This window comes from Nymphalis io, chromosome 19 (assembly GCF_905147045.1).
Source record: "Nymphalis io chromosome 19, ilAglIoxx1.1, whole genome shotgun sequence".
NCBI lineage: Eukaryota > Metazoa > Arthropoda > Insecta > Lepidoptera > Nymphalidae > Nymphalis > Nymphalis io.
The window spans coordinates 5270777-5295342 of NC_065906.1; the positions used below are offsets into that span (position 1 = coordinate 5270777).

The following is a 24566-nucleotide window of genomic DNA, read 5'->3' on the forward strand; positions in this document are numbered from 1 at the left end:
AATATATAATGTATTTTTATAGTATTTAGTCGAGTTTTAGCTTTTTTCAATATTGTGTACATAATTATCTTTTTTTTACCATTTAACAGTGGATAAAATAAAAAACTGCGTTTTCTTCAACAGTAAATATTTATTATAAAAATTGCTCTTATAGCCACATTTCTGTTTCTATAATATATATAATATTTATGTTCATTCTTTGTGCCATTGTTTCACAAAATTATTCCTGTTCTTGTTATTTTCGATACAACAGCTTAAACAATAATTATATTACAATATTTCTTAAATTAGAATAGAGGAAACAATTTTGAACAACTCCTAACATGAGGAACGTATAACAATTCGATGTGCAGAACAAGTACATTCAAAATTGATTTCACAATTTTCTAAGGGGAGTATTTTTCTAGAATATACACAATCGTTTCAATAATAAATCCTGTCATTTTTGGTAACCAATGGCAATGAAAAACACTAAGAAATTACTTACACAATGTAATTATAAAGTTACGTATGATGGTGTCGAATGCGTTTCTTTGAAACGCTTCCGACGGTGAGAACAAGGACGAGACAGATGTACTGTCTACAATTATTGCTGAAGTCACAACACTAGCTCGGGGGTAGCGGCCCGGTAATAAATAGCTCTTTGCATCTTTTGTACATCACTTTCAAGCATGTAGACAATCACCAGAACGCATACCAAATTTGTTACGTGTTGAGGACGACGTACAATTCATTTATTAATAATTTTATACAATTTTTATAATATTTTATTGAAACATTAATCGGAAATTTAAAGACAAGGTAATTTCATAGATTGTTTAAAATCTGTTATTTGTACATGATTGCAAGCATATGAAACGGTTTATGCCTCTGTCACACACGCGCTGGCGATGCATTATACTAATTGGTACAGTCGAGATAATTTTAAACTAAAAACCTTACGTGTAGACATAACTTACTTAAATACTTTAAGTACGTTTAAATTAAAAATTAAACAATTTTCTCGGGCGCTGACCGACAGAGGCATAAAGCAGGAGGCTTAGTACAAACTTGTAAGTATATTATATTCAATAGTCGTTTACCCATAATTCGCTAACTTACTTAAGTAAACCATCACAACCAACCATACGGACAAGTTTAACAAAAAAAAAAATCTAAATAAGTATGCAAAATAAATCGTCAAATGAGAAAACGATCGGAACTCAACACTCATAGACTATCCAAGTATCCAGTGCATCACTTACGAGTTCATAACCCACGAATTACAACTAATTAGACATCTTTCAAATCGGTACTGGCAATATTTTGTGACACCTTACATTAAAACGAATTAAAATATGTAACTTGTAAATCTGTACTTGAGTGTATTGGACAGAATAGAGGTCGTATGATACAAGGCGGCGGCGTGCGTCGCTTACACATCCATACCGATAAAATTATTACTTTACATAATATTTACAACGGCCGCGAATCACCGCGCCATAATGCCCAACTCCGTATATAATATGTACATTAAATTTAAGAACATAGAGTTTCTCTCATTAGCTACCAAATCACAATTCAAATATTTGAGTAATTGACAACGGTGGACAAACATGCGCCGGAGCACGAATGCATCTTACTTTATTGAAATTTGTACTTTGCTCTATTAAAAGTCGTGCTAGGTAGGTATGTTTGGTCCATGCAGTCGCACTCGCGCAGTCCGCGAGATGGGCTGCGAGTCGGGGCGATCGGGGCGGTCGAGGCGCCGCTAAACGAGTGAGCCTTCAAAACATCAATAGAAACGGAAAACCTTTAAGCTCGTCGATAAAATTAGTCAATTTTGTCATTTAAAACTTAATGTCGTTTCCCACGGTTAACGCTCGCGTCGCTGGCTCCGACCGCAAATCCCGATGACACGCAGATTCATTAAGTCCCATTTCACGCAAGTTGCTCGCAATCCGACGTCACTAACGAGAGGACACATCATTGCTACGCCATCAAAAGAAACGCTCCGCTACACTTTGATGACGTAGGATCGGGTTGACTAGAACTCTCTTAGGGAGGCCGGGTTGAATCTATCTATTGTTATATATTTAGTATTTTCGATGTCTCAAATCTCATTGCATTCCCAAAACCAATCAATTCTATCAGTCAAACTTCCCTAATTCGCTAAGGAGGTTTCCTCTAAGGAGATCCGATGCCCCTCTAATGAACGTCGGTACAAAACTAGAATTAAATACTGCAAATAAATTGTTATTTTTCACTTATATTTTAACTAATTACATATTAGGAACTGCATTTAACTATTAGTAGTAAACACCGTAAGAAATTATTGAATGATAGTTTTATTAGTAGGCATGTATTATTCCTAAATTATTATTGTTCTTAATTGGTACATATCGGTAAAAGTAAAACGTTCATCAGGCGGACATCGGACTCTCGGACAGATTAAGTTTATCTTACAATTCCGACTGTGAGAGGCTTTAAGTACGACCGGTATTATGTTAAATCACGTTTCACAAATTCCAATTATTCAATGTATAATGATGCCAAAAATCGTGAGACTTCCATACATGACTGTCGATAAGGCTGTTTAATTGACACCCAATTACAGTGCCGCCCTGGAGCAGAGGATGCGGAACTAATGAAAGTTCATGGGTTAATTTAAGTACTTACTACGTATTTAATTACAATTTTGTTCGTCAATATTCAAATGAACCTTTAGAAGTTTAGAACTGCATTCAACAGTGCCCCTTTACAGCGTTGACGGTCACGAGGTTCGGCACATGTCCACACATGAGTCTGACGTACTGACGATTGCCGTCCGTGAGAGTCGCTCTTTTAAAATGTGCAGTGGAAATTACAGAAACATAAACACGAGCTCGACAATTATTTCGACTTTGTCCGGAATATAAATGAAATTCACACTTCCAAGAACGGCAACGTCTCTTTATAACATAACCCACCCGAAGTCACGCTTTGTCGTTAAAATACATCAGATAGAAAATATCAAGACAGAAATAATTTTAAATCATCACTTCTCTCTTTCAACCTAATAAATATAGCATTTATCTAATTAATTACACAATAATTTCAACAAAAATTTCAAACACCCGAGTTTCGACACGAACAGTAATAACGTCTGCTGCTAAGTCAGTTCTGAGTCCACTTAAAGAAAAAAAAACTATCAAAAATAACTCGGCTCGCGATCAAGTCCCGCGTGTCGTCCGAAGCTAGCACCTTCCCTTTAATAATCACATAACACTAACTACTGACTGCGTGGCGGCGTGGCGCCGACTAGATGTGCCGCGCGGGCGGCCCTCGCCGCGCCGCGCGGCCGCCCTCAGCTCGCCGCGGCGCGGCCTGCCCACCTATCACAGGCGCTCAGTGCGGCGCGGGCGCATCTTGCCCGCGCGGCAACCACTAACTCGTCGGCACCAGCAGCCGCACGAAGCTGTCCTCGCTCCAGCCCCAGTCGTCGGGCCACGCGTCCTCGGGGGGGTCTAGTGCCGACCGCGACGACAGGCTTAGCACCGAGCCCCAGTCGATGGTGCGTTGCTCCTCGTCGCCGTAGCCCGAGTCGCGGTCCGGCGGTGGCGGAGTCGGGAAGGGTGTGGCGCGACCTGCCGCCGGGTCCCGGGCACCCAGCACCTCGCAGCGCGCCGCACCTGCCGCCGTCGCCGCACACGCCGTTTCGAAGGGCGCCGGCGTCTCTTCGGCGCTTTCGCGCTCCATCTCCCTTTCGATGCCTCGCAGCGTGTTGCAAACGAGCACTGACCGCCGCAGCGAGGGGTCCGCAGTCTGGCGGAAACGCGCCAGCTTCAGGGCGCAGAGGTTCATCATCTTGAGGCGCCGCTCGCGGTAGCAGCGTCGTGAAGCACAGCGACCGGCGGCACGGCCATCGCAGCAGGCACGCGCGGCGGCGCCGCCAAGTTCGAGGTAGGATTTGCCGTTCTCGGCGCGTATGGTGTCGTGCGCGCCGCACCAACCACCGCACCAGCGCCGGCGACACGCGCGGCGTTCCTCGTCTTCGGCACGCCAGCACTCGCCGCCGCCTGCTCCGGCGGCCACTGCCTCCAGTCGCGCTATCGAATCCTCCCAGCGCGCAACTTTACCGCCGCCCTCGCACGGGGAGCCGGCGCGCCGCTTGGCGCCGCACCCGCCGCCCGAGCCCTGCAAAATTCAACAAAATATGATTTTAATTATTTTAAAAACATCAAAAAATAAAATAACTTATAGTATGGCCTTATTAAATTAAATATTTCATTAACATACATATATATTGAACGTATTAGTGATTATTTTTGTGACTTAAAAGTTTCGACGACAAATTCACTGGTAAGAAAGTTCTAACAAATAAGTTACTTTGGGACGAAATATTTAAACGCTCAATTGTACCGAGCTCTTTGTAAAACAGCCCTTGTCATCCCTAGCATACAAGGATAAGGCAACGCTATAGATACCTGAGCCCAACTCGCTTTGTAGAGCGACCCTTCTCTTTTTTTGGGTACAATATGCACCCGGGGAGCAGCCCCTGCATATCGGCCCAGGTAGAGAGTTCGTGTTCCGAAATACAACTGTGGGATTTGCCCGAACAAATGTCGTTCCTATTTTTTTGAAAAAATCTCTATACAAAAGATTTTAACGTGAATGCTAGGGCCAAAAAATTTAGATTCGATAGAGATGTTACGGTCCACAAATGTTAATAGGTAAACTTTTTAAGTCTAACTTAAGTTACAATATTGCAATCTACCTGACTTGATGAACAGTTTGAAATTAATAAATATGACATACAAATTTTCACTTACAACTTTAAACTAGAAAAACAAGCTGTATCGTACCAGCAGCTGCTACGTCTATATGAATAGAAATAACCCGATACACGCAGATGACAAGGCGCCTTGACTTAAAACATAGCGATTGTATACGATACATTGCTCGTTCCATTAGTGGTCGCAATGATATTTTGCAATATACAACTAACTAGGTAACTAAAACGGGACGTTTTAAAAAATAAATTGTTAGCAAATCCACCGGCGGCAGATGCCCGCGCACCTGCCACCACAATTAGGTGGCACACGCGTTTACGCACCTTCAGACTTAAGTGCCTTATATGCACCTAGACTTATAGTTTTTTTATTGTTATGTAACTTACTGTAGATAAATGTTTTTTTTTTCTTCTAAAAAAGTAAGGTTATATTTATTTGAAACTATATAATTATAAAATGTATCAAAATAAAATGTATTTAATGTAGTACATAACGCAATGAGAGTCGAGGCACTCGTTTGCTAAGCGACGCAGGCCCGCGCAGCTCGCGTTGACTCAGCGGCCACTCATCGCAACGCTGCAAATAATCATTTTGCGTCACCCTTTTATCATTCTGTAGAAAACAGGCTGCTCCATTGTTCATTCGTGAACGCTTGTAGCGTGGTAAAAATTGTGCAGTTTGCAAGATGCAGAATTAAACAAAACCGCGTGATTTCATTAGTATCACGCGGTGAGCGAGCGTATGTAATGTAGCGGTGTCGTCGCCAGCGCTGGCGCTCATGAAAATAAATTTAGTATATGACGTTGGCGCACAGCGTTGCCGCTCCGTTCATTGGAACGTGGCCGCGCGACGTTGCCGCGCCGTTCGCTCTTTCTAATCTTGTCGTAAAGTTCTTTTTCTGATGCGCAGCGCGTCGCTCGCTCTGTCCGCTCGAAACTTGGAAACGTCAGACGTTCATTTTATCGCTTGCTTTGAATAGCTATGCGGTATATTAAACCTGTGATGTCCCTATAGCGCTTAGAAGTTTACGATTTATTTAAAATTACAGTCATAATGAAATTTTACTGCTCGCTTCTCGTTTTATGTATGAGTGGAGCGGTCAACTGAAGGTAGAGGCGCTAATAATCGGTCAGTCAGATCGCGAAGGTAGGAAAAGTTCGATCGCCGGGGCGAGTCGAACGAACTTTCTATGGCATTGTAAAGAACGAATAGATGGCGGCACGGCATTGCTTCACAGTGCGCTAAGCCATGTCGTTGTCGAGCGAGCGTGGGTCTCTGCGGGCCGCGGTGGGGTGGGGTGAAGAGCGCTGAACGGGTCGCAGGCAGGGCGCGGGGGAGCGGAGGATCTGTGGCTGTGTGCGAGACGTACACGTGCACGCGCACACAGTCGCATCGCATAATAACATCGCGTAGCGGCCGTCCGCTTCTATCTAACGCTACAGCTACCTACGCTCCGACGAACGTTATATTATAGCGAACTATAAAATGGGGTAGATAGCGTGGGGTGTACAGCTCTGCATTATAAAGCTAGAATATAGATGAGAAAAAGCAAATTAATCGTAATAAATATTATTATAAACTAATTATGAATTGATTATTTTTTTTATATATTATTAGAACGTTTCTCTTTGTTTCATAATATGAAAATGTCATTATTACACTTTTTAATTACAACATTATATTAAAACAATCGTGTTTATTGAGGATCGCATTCGTTTCGGCCACAACTTATTTTTACAACAGCAAAATAGCATTCACATATGCGTAGGTGTTACAATGACAAACAAAGCTTTTATAGCTTGTTTTAATAATTTTCACAAACAACAGAGGTAATAAAGACGAGACGATTGCTCACTACAAATGATCCACATAGTATTTTTTGTGATTCATTCATAAATTTATATAGCGTGAAGAGGTGTTAATCTGCAATATCGAATTGGAGAATCTATTGAATGAGCGATTTACGATTAACATTCCTTTTCAGTACAATAGAGCACGTGATCGAGTTCGCAAACTCATTCATCGGAAGGGTATCGGGCCTGTTTACAGGTGGTTAAAGATTACAGATCAGCCTAGCCCGCTGAGCTTCGAATGCCGTTATACATTTTTTATGCGCTGAGAAAATTTATTTATTGTTTTGACTCGGAAGCTATGCAATTACGATTTATTGGTGATTGTATTGTGTTATCGGATGCTGATGATGCTATCAGATTTAATAGTTTTATATTCATTGAAATTAGTTTTATCATTTTGACGTAGTATGTTTGAATTTAGTAACTTATTTTTTTTTAGTATTTATTAACTATTTTCTGATATCTTTCATCTTACGTTTAATTTCTCAATGTAATTTACTAAAATAAACTAAACAGTTATCTCGACGAATTTAAGAATACATTATATAATTACTCAATTGCTTCATAGTATACTGTCAATGCATTATTTTATCTAATATTGAATAAATATGTGAACTTAGACATGTTTTTTTCGTAAAATACTTATTAAATTTATACGTATGATATAGAAACTTTCCTTAACGAGTGTCAGTCGAATGATTCGGGTTTCGGCATAAGCCAGCGCCGAGCGCCAAGGCAGTCTCTGGCACGCACATTTCCGTGAGCGGCGAGCGGCGAGGCCGCGCGGCGATGTGTGCGCGTGTGCGTACGCGCAGCGAGTCAGTGTGCGCGGACCAGTCTCACATCCTGTTCTCTGGCCCGGCCGCGCAACTTCGACTGACTCTCCGAGCTTTTTATACCGTCGCTGTCCCGTTTTGAACGATATTAGCCTATACTTTTTTAAAGTTTGCATTTAAGATGAGAATTGTATTTTAAAGAACGAGTTTTTTTAATGAAACTAGTAGTATGTGAAATTATATTCGTGCTCAACGATTGGCGATCTAGATATAATGTGAATTTAAAACATTCTAAATACATGTGATATTTTGAGGTATAACAGCAAGTTAGGGCGAATATAATTCTAAAATTATTTTACTGTTAAAGATATTCGATGTTGTTTTATATTATTCGTCACCTGTTCGTTAAACATAAATAAATACCTTTGGACATCAGTTTTCTTTGTAAGGCTTAAGTTATGCGGTTATATAAGAGCGCAGCGGTGTCAAATAATTCCAAAGTGACAGAGAAAAAAATGAACAAGAGAACCGTTTAAGCGCAAACAAAAGGAATCCCTCAGGAATGTGTGCCTGCATAAAAAGCGAGGGAATTCCCGAAACGTATTGTTTACAGTGTGCGGGCGCGTGCGGAACGTGGCGTTATGCGTTTATTATGATGAGCGTCTTGCAGAGCTGCGGCCACTTGATGCAATGAAAGGGAAAATTGTACTTTTTGTTCAAGCGCGGATGACGCATTTACTTCCCCGAACGCCGTGGGCAACATGACAGGAATGTCGGCCCGCCACACGCGCAAGGCCTCGCTTGCAACACAAATATTTCCTCCTAATACTGAATCTGAGCTTAAAAACGTCGGTTCAGGGCTATAATGATACCTTCTTAGACATATTTGTCTTTTAACATTATACTTTATTAGTTAAGCATAATTGAATCTATTCTTAAACATGTCTGAATGCTTTAGAGGACATAAAACATTTCAACTTAGTTTGGTGACGAAACAACGAAGCTATACGAAACAGTTAATCTCTTTACGGATGATAAGAACAACAAGAACGAATGCAAATGTGGTAAACAGGACTGGTTCAAGGCGCTCATAGCGGTTAACACTGACATTGTAAGACGAAGTGCGTACGTAGAGCATAAATCACTTCAATCTCCAGGATGGAGTTCACATCGTGCGCTTTTAAGACAATAAATCAGCGGGTGCGGGCGTAAGCGGGCAGATAATGACGTCACTGGTACGTATCTCGGAGAATCCCCGGAAGGGCGAATAAAATAAAAATGTCACGTAGCGATCAGCTGTCGGGCGGCGCGGCGTGAGCGTGACGGGCGGGCCCGCGCTCCGCAGCGATACGCATAACGACGCCGCAATAAAACTTATTTTTATGTTTTTCGCTCACAATGGCCGCGCGAAGGTCGAGCTATCTAAATGGGTCAATACACTCTGCGTAGTACGAGCGTCGAACACGTGCTCCCGCGTTTGTAAATAGCGAGATATCGGCCGATTGTTGCAGTGATTAATGGGGGCGCGTAATGACTCGGCGCCGGCCGCCACTGCCGCCCGCGCCGCTCGCTAATGTGTTCATTCATCGTCCCGACACTATTATTATTTGCTGAGAGATGGTTTTGTTCGCATTCCGACAATCGATCCGACGACATTAGGGCGCTAGCCAATGTCAAGGTTGCACTTAATATGCGCCAGCCCCTGCCTCTCTTGTCACTTTGCATACTCAAACAAATTACATCCATTCTATTTTACAACTGTACCGAATTTTCTATACTGCGGGTACTAAAAACCATTTTCTTGAATAAGAATTGTTAATAGGCAAAACGACCAGATAAGATGACTGCCTCAATGTAGTAATATATTGTCGATGCAGATTGCAAAACTTTTCTTGATAAAACTTTATTAACAATGTTTTAAAGGTAGCCGTCAAGTTGAAATCCTACCTCTCTTATAACTGAGACCAAAGGAGTTTACGATGTCAAAATATATTTTTGTCACCTGCAATTTCAGGTGCAAATGCTTATAAATATGTATGTAGGTGCAAACTCGTAATCTATGCGGGAGTCATCGACAGGCATCCGCGATAAGGGCGAGGTCACGGTTATCAATGGCGGCATCTCCATACGCGCTCGCCGGCCACGACATCTCGCGCCCATTCACTATGAAGACGAACCCCCCGCTCCGCGCCGCCCTGCGCCCACTCACACCCTCCGTGGTGCATCCATGCAACAAGTTAGGGCACAGTTTCTGTCTTGTAAGAAGTTTCTCAAGGCAGCTTTATAACCCGCATTCGCACTTCTCAACTTTGCTAACTGAACCATCAAGCAGACTCGGTGCTCTCACTAAACGTTTAATGCACATGGCATTATTAATCAGTGCTATTGAAATAATATATATTACATAAGCGGTGTCAATCGAAATTCCATGCTATATTTATAACGGAGCATATTGGCTTTGAACGGTGACACAGCAATTTAAATAAAGTTCCCGGTAAAACAGGACGGTACATATTTTCAGGCTGTGATGCCCAATTAAATATGGATGTGATTGAAAAACGCGTGTCCGGTAACGAGCGTGTACATAATTGGTGGGCGGTGGAAGGCCCGGAGTGACCCAGTTGCGTTGCCCGGCGACCCGGGTGTCCCGGCCGCCCTGCGAGCTCCCGGCCCCGTCCCCATGCGGCGCCCGTCGCCCCCGCTCACCCTGCCGCACTAAATAACCTGCCCGAAAGCGACACCTTAACAAAGGTCGTTCAACCGTCACGGGGCAGTCGCTCTTTTGATTTTTAACCTATGACATGGGAAACGAACCTTATTCGAAATCATGTAAAGACTGAAAAACTTCAAGGTAATTTGTGCTCTTTTTCCTCAGCACCCAAAACTAATAAGCAGTTTCAGTGTTCACGTCACATGATGGTGAGATAATGTTAAGGATAGAAAAGTTTCAAAGATCGTCTCCTTATTAAAATATACGGTACGCAGCGAAACGATGTTTCTTACTAAGGCAAAGTAGAAAACGCGCGAGCAAATAAACTTAATTGTTATAAGCCGGGTTTGCCGACTGCCACCCCTCGAAGACGACTCCTTAAAGGGCGGAGGGGGACCCGCGTAGAGTTGTATTTCTCCGAACTTGTGCTAAATTTCACTTTCACTGAAGACGTTGTGCGTACACTTAGCCACCCACTCTACCCGTACTTGGTAACAAACTTTACAGAATAGTTTTCATCGCCTACTTCAGGGTAAGTTGTCGAGTTAGTTTCATTTTATTCATTAATTGCGAGGGTTTATACGTGATTATATAATATGATTGTAAATTCATAATGTATGTTTTAAATTGTATTTCAAAGTTTCGAACATTTCTCTCAAAGCGCACTTTACTTTCAGTATGACATCGTTATCTTAGCGAACCCTAAACGAATAAAACATAAAAAACGTACGTCAAAAAAGTCCTTCCACTCACAAAAACCCTACCGCCTCCTCGCCCTCTCCGAAGTTATAAAACACTGAAGGCGAATAAAATTTTGCCGGAGTTTTTGACCGTGTTGCCTAGACTTAAGGTTGAAGTTCGTATCACGGAGTCATTTGGCTGAAAGGCGAGCACACGAGCGTGGAAGCTTTAAAGTAAAATGAAAGCCGACTCGCTCTTAATTCACCACTACATAGATACGAACGAACGTCGATAGAGCGCCCCCGGCCCGCCGCCCACCACCACGCGCCAGGCATAAATAAGGGGGTCGAACTCCGCTTAACAAGAGAGTGAGCACCCTCCCCAGCGGCATCGTTGGAAGGGAGAATTAAGGGGGCTGCGGCGAAGGACGAATTAAGGAGATGAGAGCACACGCTCTCGAGACGCGAAACATCGTGCCAGGCGGGGAATAAGGGAGAGCGCTCGAAGTCAGCGTCGATGCTGATGTTGCGTTACTTTGTAGTACTAATGATACTGAATATCTAGTTATAACTTTCGATTCTTTTTTCCTTACATGAGCTACGACATTACTTTAAGTAAAGTATACACTATACTGCCTGCATGTATGTACTACATTTCTATATTTCGGGTAGATACTACAATTTATATACTATACAGAAGAAAACATAATTTACATCATGTGTCCTAACTCCGTAATGTCAACACTGCGTTTCATAGCACGTGAGTCACCTCGCCTCATAAATTACAAACTATATCCCTCTGGAGTTAGGGTTTGTTTTCGGCAAAATTGCTAGCGCTCCTTTGTCTTACTGGCGCATGACAAAGGAAAATAGATCGTATTTCAATTGTATAAAGTTGGGTTTGAGTAGGTGGATTTCTAATATTCTTGGGAAGAGGGTGGGTATAAATTTTCCATGGGGGCAGACGGGGCGACGTCGCACGAGGGCGCCGCTGAGTCACAGCGGCGGCGGATGTGGCACGGCGGGGGACGAAGAGGGAGAAGAAGGCGAAAGGTGGGGCACATATTGTAAGTATCTACCACTCACATGTCACAAAGTTTTCTCCGCATCGGGAAACTTTGTTAACGTCAACCGAGCACGTGGCCTTCGCTGATATTATGTACATAATTGCCGCGTTTCCCGCGTTTTTTAAAAAACTTTATCGACGGTACTTTCAACAATCAATGTCAATATCTCCGATAATGTATTGCGGTTTGTTTTCTTTGCCGATTAATGTTGATGTGAAATTTAGATTATTAATCTAAATTTATACATAACAAATAGCTTATTTATAATAGTTAATCTTTCACTTAGTTTTATCATAAAGCAATAATATTAAATATTATTACAATTAGTTAGGTTGTTTCATGTTACATGTCAGTATTAAATATTAGTTACAAATATTTTCTTCGGTAATAGAAATTATTATTATTACTAATGAGATATGTTAGTGGCAATCGGCGCGGTTACATCGGCCCGTCACCTTGAAGGTGATAAGACAACTGATAAGAGGCGATACCAACGCTTGCAACATTCCGACTGGCTGCTTTGCTTTATTGTAACACAATTAATTATTGTTCTTACGTAAAATAAGTTCTAAACTTATTATGTTGTCATAATATTTTCTTTATGGAAGTTTATAAGGTTTATCTATTGATTAATTTACTATAGGTAAATATTATATGCACATTAATACATTTAAGCGCTTCACATCCCAACTCTTTGGTCATATTTATTTGTCTGGGTGAGCTAAGGAAAACAACACTTTAAGCGGGTCGATTTGACAATATTAACCATATTAAAAAGGGGCATCTACTTAAAATTAAGAAAAATCTTTACTTATTAAGTTTCTATATTAAAAAATAGCGTGCGTACAATCAGCAAGTCAGAATATATTTAATTTATCTAGATATATATAGAAGATCAAAATAATAAATTAATAGTTGTAGTGATGTTTGTAGTGAGCAGAACATGTAGCGTCTTCAATGACCTTCGCTTAGAATGTATATTTTAGAAATAAAAGCGATTTATTAAGACAACAGTTTATTGAAAAAAAATATAATTTAAATCAATTTAATAATATATTGTGCTATTATTTATTCTATGTTTCTTTGTGCCTGTTCGAATAATGTTTAACGTGTCTAGGTAATTGTTTGAAAGTCGATATAACAGATACAATATGTGAAGTAACATGAAAGCGTAATGAAAATGAATTCGTAATCTCTTAGACGTGTGCTCACGAACGAAAGCCTACAGAACTGAGCTCATCCGCTCCACTCCCAATTACATTAGGTACTAACACAGCGAAGGGCGGCAGCCTCTTTATATATACCTCCCTCCCTCAAGAAAACTCGCTACAAAGCGCGGGAATGAGTTTTTCCCGCGCAAACTTATCGCGAGTTCGTATTGACGATGATATTTTATGAACAGCTTTATCCAATGTCATTGCGTTTTTTAAGCCCTAACCTTAAAAGTCTAGAGACATTCTCTTATGATTGAAGTCGCAAAACTAATTTTATCTTTATTTTTTAAACATACCAATGTAGATTTACACTTTGCGTACAACGACCCCTGATGCAGTACGAAGGGCTCCCAATTGGGGGAGCATACAAAGACCAGACCCCGAACTCAGAAAAGGTCCCGCTAACCCATTACCAATTCGCAGATTAGGGCCGCGATCCTTTTCACCGAGCCTGTTTAAACATTTTTTAATAAAAGATTTCGTACATTATTATAGACTGGCTACAGGGCTAGTGCTAGCTATTCAGATAATCGTATATAATAATCAGTGGCCGGTCAACTACAGAGTTGTCACAGATTTTGTGATTTGGTGGTGCACGGTAAAGGCCACAAGAGTGTGGTCGCGAGTGCCGTTACCTCTGCTTTTCATAAGTAATGACCACCGGCATCCCTCCCCCGACCCGCACACCGCACTCGCGCTAGGCCTATCGATTGCGGCGGCGCGAGGGCGGGCCGCATCGCCGTAATTGTCACACTGAGCGAAATTAACTCCGCCCTTACAATATCGACCTTACTACCCGCGCATAGAAACCATTATCCGCCGATGCCAATCTCCGATTGAATACCAAATGTGTTACAGTCCGCTCTAAGTTTGGAGGCTGCTCGTAATAGAGCCTTCGAAAAGTCTATGACAGAGCTTAATTAGACAGGCGCGATAGCAACAAATGGATTTTACTTGTCCCATGTTTTAGTGTGAGTGAGGCGGAATTATTTTCAAATTATCGTTTAAAATTAGTGGACATTTGCAAATACGCTAGCTCTTTAACGTCAAAGTATTTGCAGCGGTTTTAGCTAGAGCTAATAATTTTTTGGCTCCTGCTCTAGTCTTGGAAATATTTCATCGGTGATAATTTGTACTTTTAAAATATTAACTTTCAAGTTTATCAAGGCTCCAAGTGAATATATACAACAGCGCACAGCGCTTTAGAAAACAATTCCGTATCGTTTCGCGCGACAGCGCGCATGTCGCATCGCATGTATTAATAGCAGTCGTCTAATCGCGCTTCGTTTTTTAGCGCACCAGCAGCGACGAAAGTATGGTGAAAGTGGCTCGTTGACGTCACCCACACACGCGCAGCACATGCGTGCCATACGCTCGGGCGCTGCACGGCGACGTGACAGCTGCGCCTGCGCCGCCGCCGCTCTCCGGACCCGATATACTCTTGCTACATGCCGGTTGCGACACCGCCTGCGCATGAGAAATACATCGAGCGACCGGCTTGATACTCCGCGGCCTCTCTCGACACGTTCTCTTACCCAACAGAAAAATTACTTTGTGCAAGTCTGACTTCACTTCACTTCACCTAAAGTACACTGCGACATCATAAGTGGACTGTAAATTAACACGAATGTGACAATACTAAAGATTATGAACGGTCTAGAGTCCTGCTAATTGGTTTCAATGCGGGCGACTCGTTATTGAATGCGGGCGGGTACTGCTCGTTTACGTCCTTGAAAGGCCAAAATTGTATTATATCAATAATAACATATATGATTACTTTACATATGAAGCCATTTCACGCAATTCAAAGTCAAACGTAAGCAATGCCGCGTTGCGGGCCATCGCAACGGTTCACTGTTAAGAAACTTCCATTGTTGGCGCATACTCCATGACATAACAAGATAATAAATTGAACGCGGCGGGAAAAATGATTTCTTTGTTTTACATTCAAGTTAACGACGAAGATATATAGCACTGAAAAAATAATATAGAGATGGAAGGTAAAAATAAAATTGAAACAAGTTGTTCGAACTCAACCGACATCTATTCGTATTCATAACTAGGGTTAGATAATGTTGAAGAAAGGACGTTGATTCATTCAGAACCAGAACGAAGGTTAATAAATCGGGCGAAAATTAGTACAATGCTCACAAGTACCAAAGTCGATCGGACCGCGAGCCGCACCGCCCGTGGCGACCAATTAATTACATAAAGTGCGAGAGATGAAAAGGAAAGCCGTCGATCAGCTGATCTTTGATGCGTGCATCCAATATGATCGCATCAACACGTATCTCACCCCGCACATGTACAGTGTACTCCGAAACCTGTTGTAGATCCCGTTATACCAAATACCTGGCTAATGGCTTTCATATTATGCCAAGTAATTATCTATCATTACCAATTTAGGTTTGTTTTTATTTAAAGCAACTTCGTATTGATAACGTATATTTTAAGATAAATTGGGTAACAGATTGGTATTTCGATTAATCAGTATAAAACGAATTTAACTTTATTTTTTATATTTAATTTTAATACATTTGATTGGTAACTAATGAGCTACAAATAACTTTAAATATGTAATCTATACTTTATATGAACTTAACCTTTCGAGACAAAAAGCTTAATCATTTTTCCATTGCAAAAAGAGAACGGTGACGTCACAGGCTCGATGGAGGGCTAAAAAAGATTAGAACAGGAGGGAGTGAGATCGTTTGAGGGGGCGTACTGCCAGAGTACCCTTACCGTGATCACAAACTCACTTCTTACTCGACATTAGAATCAGACTTATGAAACTCATATTTTATCTTCAACATTTATTATTCGTCTATTTCAAAATCACAGTATATCGAAGCAATGTGTCTTAGTATTTATAAAATATGACTTATGTCTATTTTTTTACAATTATATTTTAATTTAAATCAAATCAAAATATTTTTTATTCAAATAGACTTACTAGTACCTACTTCGGAATGTGGATTCTACCGAGAAGAACCGACAAGAAACTTATTACGAAAAATATAACGAATAATCATATTATTGATTTAACAACGCTAAGTAATTTCGATTAACGAGTTTCTTTTAGTAGAAAACAAATAGTAGAACCTAAAAATGGGATGAGTTAGGGAGAACTTCCCCCCCACAGAAATGTGTCGAAACCCACACTCGCGCACTACATTACTGTAACTATCCAATTATAAAAAATGTATTCATAGAACATTCTTTGTTTTGAAAGACATAATTATTGAGATATTTATTAGATAAGTATATCCATTAATTAAAGTTATAATATTTCACAGCAATATAATATTTCGCGACTTCTTTATTTATCATTAAAATACTGCGGTATTATGTATAAAAACGAATTGCTTAGACTATAACAACAGTTATAGTTATATTTCATTATTATGTCAACATTACATTCATTATACATTAACAATCCTAATGGATGCGATACTAAATAATGAGAAAAGCCGAAACGTGCGTCTCCAGCCCCCATTGCGGCTGATTACGGCGGCGCTACGAAATAAGAATGAATTTTTAATGAACCCCCGCCCGCCGGGTGATCTACCCCCGTCTTCTGAAGGCTGCGCACTTAGAAGATTAGTCCCTGGAGCCTTCTAGTCGAATGACTAACAACAATCCTATATCAGGTCAAAAGCGTTCTTTTACGATATTAACTTATTCTTAGAAATTACCTGATCAACACGATTCAATTCACCTTACACATCAGACACGATCAATGGACACAAGTACTGACAAACATAAACAATACCGAGGTTGTGATACGTCCTTCGTTTCAAAAATTGGTTGAATAATATACAATAAATAATGTTTTAGAAACTTACTTTAAAGCCCACAGTTCGTTAAAAGTTAGATTGTTTAATTAAAAAATTTGCATTTAAAACGGAAGAGGCTGCATTACAAGTGGTAGTTCATTGCTGTTGTCGATATATAATTAACCGATGAAAAATGTATAAATATTGTTATGTAGAGATATAACATTAACCATTGTATAACAAGCAATAAGAAACAGAAATGAAGGCGATACAAATACGTAAAAAGCCAAAAGCAATAAAAGATAAGGCGACGACCCCGCGATGCAATAACAATGTAAATATGCTTTATAGTGTAAACAAAAAGAATATGGATGTGTTACGCGGGCGCTACGTCAGCGGCGCGTCACGGGTGCGACGTCACGGGCGGAAGTCCGCACTAGATATATTTACAGTAGCCGTGCACGGGTTCAATGTCGAGCTATCTATCGGCCATCAATCAGCAGTCAGCACCGATAGTCGCGGGACACCCGCCGCGGCCGACGCCGAGTATCCGCGATCCGTCTCTCCGCCTTCACGCCCACCGTCGCTCTACGGCCCAAACGATGCAAATAGAACCCGATCATAGCTATTCTTACAAGTTACCGTACCTAAATATAGCGTTAATTACCGTTAGATTACGTCCGCGTCATTGCGTTTACGTAACGTTTAACATGTGCTCATTGAATAAATCGTTCCGTATCGATTTGCATTATTGATGCATAGTGTCGATAGTGTCGATAGTGTCGATAGTGCGAAGATAGCGATCGTCTCATTGAAAGATGCTATATTGAGATATTTCGTGCGTGACTAACGGTGACTTCACGGTGCGGCGGTGCGGCGGTGCGGGTGGACGCGTCCGGCTCCGGGAGCAAGGCCGGCGGTGTTTACAAACTTCCGTCACGACCCGCGAGCACTTGTCACTCGGGAACGCGTTCCTCGACCGACACACGGCTACGCAAATAATGGCGAGCCCTCACCATTGACATTGTCCCACTTTGCCTGACTACTCGCCCGTCTAGACTCGAGATACGATCGTTGATAGACTGATTGCCCACATGTTGCAATCATTTTACTATTAGCATACCGACCATTGTCTCCTTGCCATTCGTCTTTGCCGCATCTATGTGCGTAGTGACAAAGGTTATTAACCTTATCCTGAGAAATCTTTGTAACAATGTGACTTTTTAACCATTCCAATCCGTTAACAATCAAGTGCGCCCACTCATCGTCACATTACAGAAGCAGATATTTATAGATAATAAAATAAAGCTGTTTGTAGCGTATTAATAATTACACGTTCCGAATTAGCTTTAATGAAATTTTACGACGAATTGTAAGGGAAAGAATGGTTTCGCACAAAAGGATCTTAACGAGCCTTGACATTAGCAAAAAGTTAAATGATTAGCGTTATTCCAGGATAGATGGTCTCGAGTTTGAAAGCACCCTTGTGCTCGGCGTGCCTTGTGCAGGGAGGCGCGGGGTGAATGCATTGGGGCGGCCCCCGGCGGGTGCAGTAGGCGCGTAGTGACTGCAATAACGGATGCAGTGAAAGTGTCGCGGCCCGCTTCAACCGTCAATGAGTGAAGACGTACTCCCTTCACCCCTCCGTCTTCTCAAACTTGTAGTTAATAGTAAGTTATTCAACTAGAAAACACGTATGTTTTGCTTCCGCGCGCGACCTGCTTTTGCTATATACATATGCAACCAATTTCAGTTTATAGAAATATAAACACTGTCCTTTCTGCAAAGTTGAAATATATTATGTTTAAAATTAAGAGTATGTTCCATGTAATGAGTCAAAAATAAAATTAAATACAAGCTTATATTTCTAGCAGGCGAAGTACATAAATTGACTAGTATCCACATAAAGGCTGCACTTCGCACGAGCGGATCAAGTATGTAAAGTGCAAGTGAACGCCTGACAACTGCCGGTGAATGCCTATCAACAAACAAACATACGGAACGGGTACGCCGTCATTATCTCAAGTCATGAATGAAACTGAACGTAAATTGAAATGTATCGCGTGTCATAATCCGCGTGCATTAATCTCACTCAAACGCCGATCGTTGCGTAACATTGAACACAGCAAACGACTCAAGTTCATTGATCCACTTAATGTCCGCGTTAAATGTGTCGTTGTTGTCGAATGTCAAAACAATGTTACATAATTAAACGCGTTTACATGCCATCTGCGCACGTGCCTACTACTTACTGCCTGCCGCGCGTTCCGGCGCCTGCCCACTTCCGATTGATCACCCGCGATACGTCACCATGTTTATTTATGAACTTATGATTATAAAATGACGTTTTAGTCCATTCTGATATCGTTGACCGGTTGCCGTATAATAATAACATTAATTCATTCATAAGTGATTTGTAGTAACTACCTACGAAATAGATTTGTAGTGGTATTAATAAAGCTATTAACGCATAATTATACCTAAACAAGATTTTACGCTGCTTGCCGTCTCGCGTCTGTAGTAAAACATAAATCACAACAATGTTTTGTTTACTTTTGTTTCGTGTCTAATGTGTGTGTAAATACTTTTAAGTTTTTATGAGAAGTATTTTTTTTATTACGAGATTACGTTTTTATGTCGTTTTATTAAAATTATGTCTAATGTCTTAACATTATTCAACCCATTATCTTTAGTTTCATTTTCTTAGTAGGTAGAAGAAGACTAACTAAGAAGTTTTATATCAATCAACAAAACAAAACTAACCAATGAATAACTAATGTAAGAAATAATTACGCATTATGACAAAATATACGGCAAGTTGTCAAGTCAACAAGGAAATAACTTAAGAGATTTATTACAGTTGTTAAACTTTCACCCCGGGCTGAACTTGACCGCCGAAATAAGAAAATGGCAATATGAAACCATCAGTCTTTTGACGATGACGTGAATTTACATAAATTATTGGCGGCGGCGCGTCAGGGCCGTGTTTATCCATTGCAATGTTTACATAGGCCCACCAAAATAGAGTTCAATGACTCGTATGTTTTATGTGCATGTAATTGGGTCGACTGAATCCGGGCCTTCGCAAATAAATAGACCGTACCTGTGAATGTCCAATCGCGACCCGTTTATTTCATTAGAATTTTTGCGAAGGAATGTCTATGTTCTATATTTGAATCATATTTAAATGTTTTTTTTTAAAGTTTGTATTACGCATAGTATAGGAGTAAAACAAATATTGACCAATGAGTAATTCTAGATCCACCGTTAGCATAATAAGTCGAAAAAAGAAAACAAACAAACATCGTCGGTACCTCAATACGAATGCAATAAAAATACAATAGTACGTATTCAATTCGTACACCTGACATCGGCTTGTACATAATATTTTTTTCTAAACAGGTGTAACCGTTCGCGACCATTCATGAGTCGTTAGTGTCGATGCCCTATATTTATTATAATGTCTTTCAAGTTCATTGAGTCACACAATAGGATTATAATTGGTCGTAAATGTTTATGTCAAAACATGTCGGCACGATTCATAATGTTTTACATAATAAGGCTCGTTTGCATAAGCGATTATTATGCGTGTCTTCGTCGATGACGTCGGATGCGTTACGGCAAATTCATTCATTTGTTTATATGTTTACTTATTCCACGTGTTCAATTGTCAGTGCGGTGTTTGTGTGGTTTAATTAAAGTGACGGTCTCTCGAGATATGCATCGCTGCGGAATCTAACGCATTCGGCTATATACAAAATATAACAATAGCAATTTATGTTAACTCGTAGATTTTAAAAATTGATTAATAAATGATAGAACAACTTGTTTAAGTAGTTTTTAATTGATAATATCAATAATTATTTACTGATATTAAACAACTATTCCATTTAACATTTTTTTGTTTTGTTCTCATGCGTACAAAATTTTAAATATAATTTGAATACAGCTATATTTGTTACTAAAATATATTTATAAAATGAGTTTGTAGGCTGTTATGAAATTTTATATCTGCGATTATTGCTATTAAGCCTCTAACAGATGACCACATATTAATATATTTGTATCGTAGTGAAGTGATTAAATAGTGTTATACCGTAAGCTTTAGGTCTATACTAATAAGAGCTACGGTTTGTCTTATACCGCATGTAAACGTTTAACGTGTGACGCTTGATGGCGGATGCACGTGACTGCAACAAGTCGCATTCCTCAGTGCACCCTCGACCACCCCACTTTACCCCACCTCACCCCACGCACTAGGCCTACTGAGAATTTTAGTTTGGTGGTTTATAAACATTGCAAGCTTCAACAACTTTCTTCTATATCTCATCTAGTAACTTTAATGACTTTTTAATAGATAAACATTGAATAATACCACGAGAACCGTCATTTTCTTTGAACATTTTACATAATTAAACCTTCTCAAGGTAATGCGTTGAACTCTTTTATCGCAAAACAAAATAATCGAACCGTTTATTTAATCAGATTTCATGAATTTCGCGACTTGTTATCTACCGATAGTGACTGGATCGGTTAAAACAAGGAAATAAATAATGAGGTAACAATTACTTTTATATAAATGATATGTGCTAAATATTGTGATATATTTGGTAGAAATAGGTACGCACTGGGCGGGGCGCCCTAGCTGTTGCCATGGCAATACGCCCCTCGCCTTACTCATAGGAAAACCCACCGACTCAGTTAAGCATTATAGAAACAAACGCTTTTATCATTACGTACTTAATTTCTACCCCAAAAAGTTTTTCTTTAAAATTATTTACACAAATAATTACTATGTATATTAGATACCTAAACCTTGAATTCGTATTTACTTGAATCGTTTTATTACTATCTATTGATAACATTAAAACGATTTAAGTATATCGTGGCAATACGGTGGAACCCGCCGAAAAATAAGCAAGAGTCCGTAATAAAGCGTAGCGTTATAGAAAGTAAAGTGCGTTCGCGCTGGCAAGCCAACTCGGCGATAATTAATGTGGAGTCGAGTCGAGCGAGCGGCGCCGGCAGCCTCGCGCCCGTCGACAAAAAACCCGCTCCGGCACAAAAACACCCGCCGCTGGAGCGAGACGGCGCCACGCGATAGAGCGGGACGGCAACACGCACGTATTTCTGTGACGAGTTCTCGTTCGCCTCGAGCGCCGCGCAGTTATCGAGAATACGACGATTTGATTTAAAACACCACAGAATGCGCCCTTCTATCTATCACATGACGTTTGACAGGTCGCCGGAAACGCGCCGAGATGTCAGATTCGAAAAAAGGCGCGCTTTCGAATGATACAATTTTTTTTAAACTATTTCGCAATTTTGACTATAATGTAGAAATCATTTATTTGAAAACTTTATATACCGTAACCACATCACTGTTCAGGCAAAAGGATATCCTAAGTTCATAAACGCGAGTAATGTCATTGAAAAAATAACTTTAATTTTACAACAAAGAAATTTGTATAAAATTCTCTAAATGAATTTCTAAAATACATATTTTGTAAGGATGTAATATAATTAACAAATGTAGCAAGTAATTGTGTTCTTTAAGAGGATAAAATAACTAAAGTTATACAAAAACCCATTAATACATTACTTTAGAGTTAGAGGGTACTTATAGTAAAAATAAATATTATAAAAAATCTTGATTCCTTAAATTAAGATTAATAGTAATACAGTTTTTATGCATTATAGTTACTGCAATATTGCAAAAGAATTGTAAGTAGACCAGTAAAAATAAAGCAGCTTTGGAAATTTGTAAGTCTAGTAAAAAAGTTCAAAATACAAAAAAAAAATCTACACATCTGCAGCTTCAGCGACTGAATATCCGCAAAACTTTGTCCATTTAATTATAATTCTACGTATTTTGTGCTAAAATCACTGTTACTCAACAAAAGCGCGATTAAGAACGAGTTTGAAATAAAAATGAAACAAATTGTTTAACGCTTAGAATACTAAGGAACATTTAGTTTTAGACCTTACCTGGAAATCACTCCACATTTTCATGGGGATACACCATAGTTCCAATACGAAAACATCACACGATCACGATAACAACTGTCAAAGTCACTAGCACGGCGTCACTCACAAGCGCAGTGTATGGAGGCCGAGCGCAGACTGAAGCGTCGCCGTCAGCCCGTCGCGCCAGGCCCGAATACCCGAGCGCGGAGTCGCAGGCGGTTACGACGTTCTGGCGGCGAAGCCGTCGCTCGGCCCACCTGCACTCGAACAACAAAACCGAGACCGTACCGGCCACTAGGCTCTGCTGTTACCTGCTAGAAATACCCGCTTCCTACAAGATTCCTGCTTTATGACTAAATATCAGTTGAACTTTTATAATTTTCAGCGCCATAATCAGTCGTTAAAGATGTATAACTTTTTTGTGTATACGTTTTTATCTAAATTTATTTGCTTATTTTCTATTTTGAAAGTTTTTAGAAAATTTCGATGCTAATAATGTTGTCTATCGTATTGGTTTTTTGTACACAAGTTGTTTATAATATTGCTTAACTTGTGATTCGAAATAAGAACATCGCAAAGCATTTGCAAAATCTGATACTCTTTGATTATTTACTAAGATATATAATCGTGTTTCTTGATAACACTAGATAAGCTAGGAAACCGAGTTCTAACATTGAGACGAAAGTGTTCAAGTTTTCATCGCGCTGATAACAGAATGTGAGAGATAAAAAAGCTTTCCAAACAAAGTTTCGAGTGCAGGGCGCACTGGCCGCTACGTAGCAGGAAGTTCGTAGCAGTAAAACTTCGTAGCGCCTCGTAGCGTGAAAGTTTTGATTTCAACGATTTGCGTTGCGGCAAAGAGGACCGCGAGGCCGCACTAGCTCTGTGGCCCTGTGACACGAACTCATTTCATTTCTTCGCACCGACCATTACTCTCAGTTGTTTTTACTACATTGCCGCACGCATTGAATAAAACAAAATCGACCCTTATCTTGATGCAGCAATGTACATGGCTTAAGAAATTGAATCGATTATTTGCATAGTCCTTAGATTTATCTGTTCCGTCATCTCTCACGAGAGTGCGCCACTTGCATGAATCGCGACGACGCCCTTACCGTGTTTTGGTGAGTTTAGCAAAACACCTCATGTCATGGTAGTCGAACAGTCGCGATCCATGGCCTGTGATGTTCACGTGGCGTCGATCGAGCCGACTCGCGCCGCAGCAATGTGCCGCACGCAGATCGATACTGTTGCCCAATAATATAACAAAGAGGAAAATTCGTTCGGCGGTAATTTCGAACTATCTTTCCTATTAGCGCACAATGGGAATATTTAAAACTAATGTTCTGAAAATATAACGTTTTGCAATGCATTTATACTTGCAATACACTTTCGATCGCGATCGTGAATAGGTATTGCTTATCGCCATGACAAAGCGCTTTGATAATTGTAAGCGAATGTTAAGTAAATAAGGCGATACGTTTTTATTATTAAGCCTTGCATTACACCTGTAGTATGTACTATTTCACTTGTGTTGGTATTAATAATATACCCAAGATATATATTTTTTTAAATATGTGCATGTATATAGGTACACATTGATCAAAAACTCATTTAACTGAATAAACTCGATGCGTATATGTAATGCCTATTTACTAATAAAGGCTTACGGCCCGAAATGGACGCATTAATGTTGCATAGACCAGTCGGTCATCGCAGGATTTTATGTAATTTTTATTCGTTAGAATAAATGTATTTGCGTATCGATTAAA

At 40.2% G+C, this 24566-nt stretch overlaps 1 protein-coding gene across 1 annotated transcript; it reads right to left on the reverse strand.

Annotated features, from left to right (window-relative positions):
* Positions 1-110: 110 nt before the first annotated feature.
* On the reverse strand, positions 111-23032 carry LOC126775814 (uncharacterized). The gene is made up of 2 exons (XM_050497917.1): positions 22816-23032; positions 111-4155 (listed from the first exon to the last, which is right to left on the reverse strand). The coding sequence occupies exons 1-2, from the start codon at positions 22837-22839 to the stop codon at positions 3406-3408; spliced, it is 774 nt and encodes a 257-aa protein (XP_050353874.1). The 5' UTR covers positions 22840-23032; the 3' UTR covers positions 111-3405.
* Positions 23033-24566: the final 1534 nt, after the last annotated feature.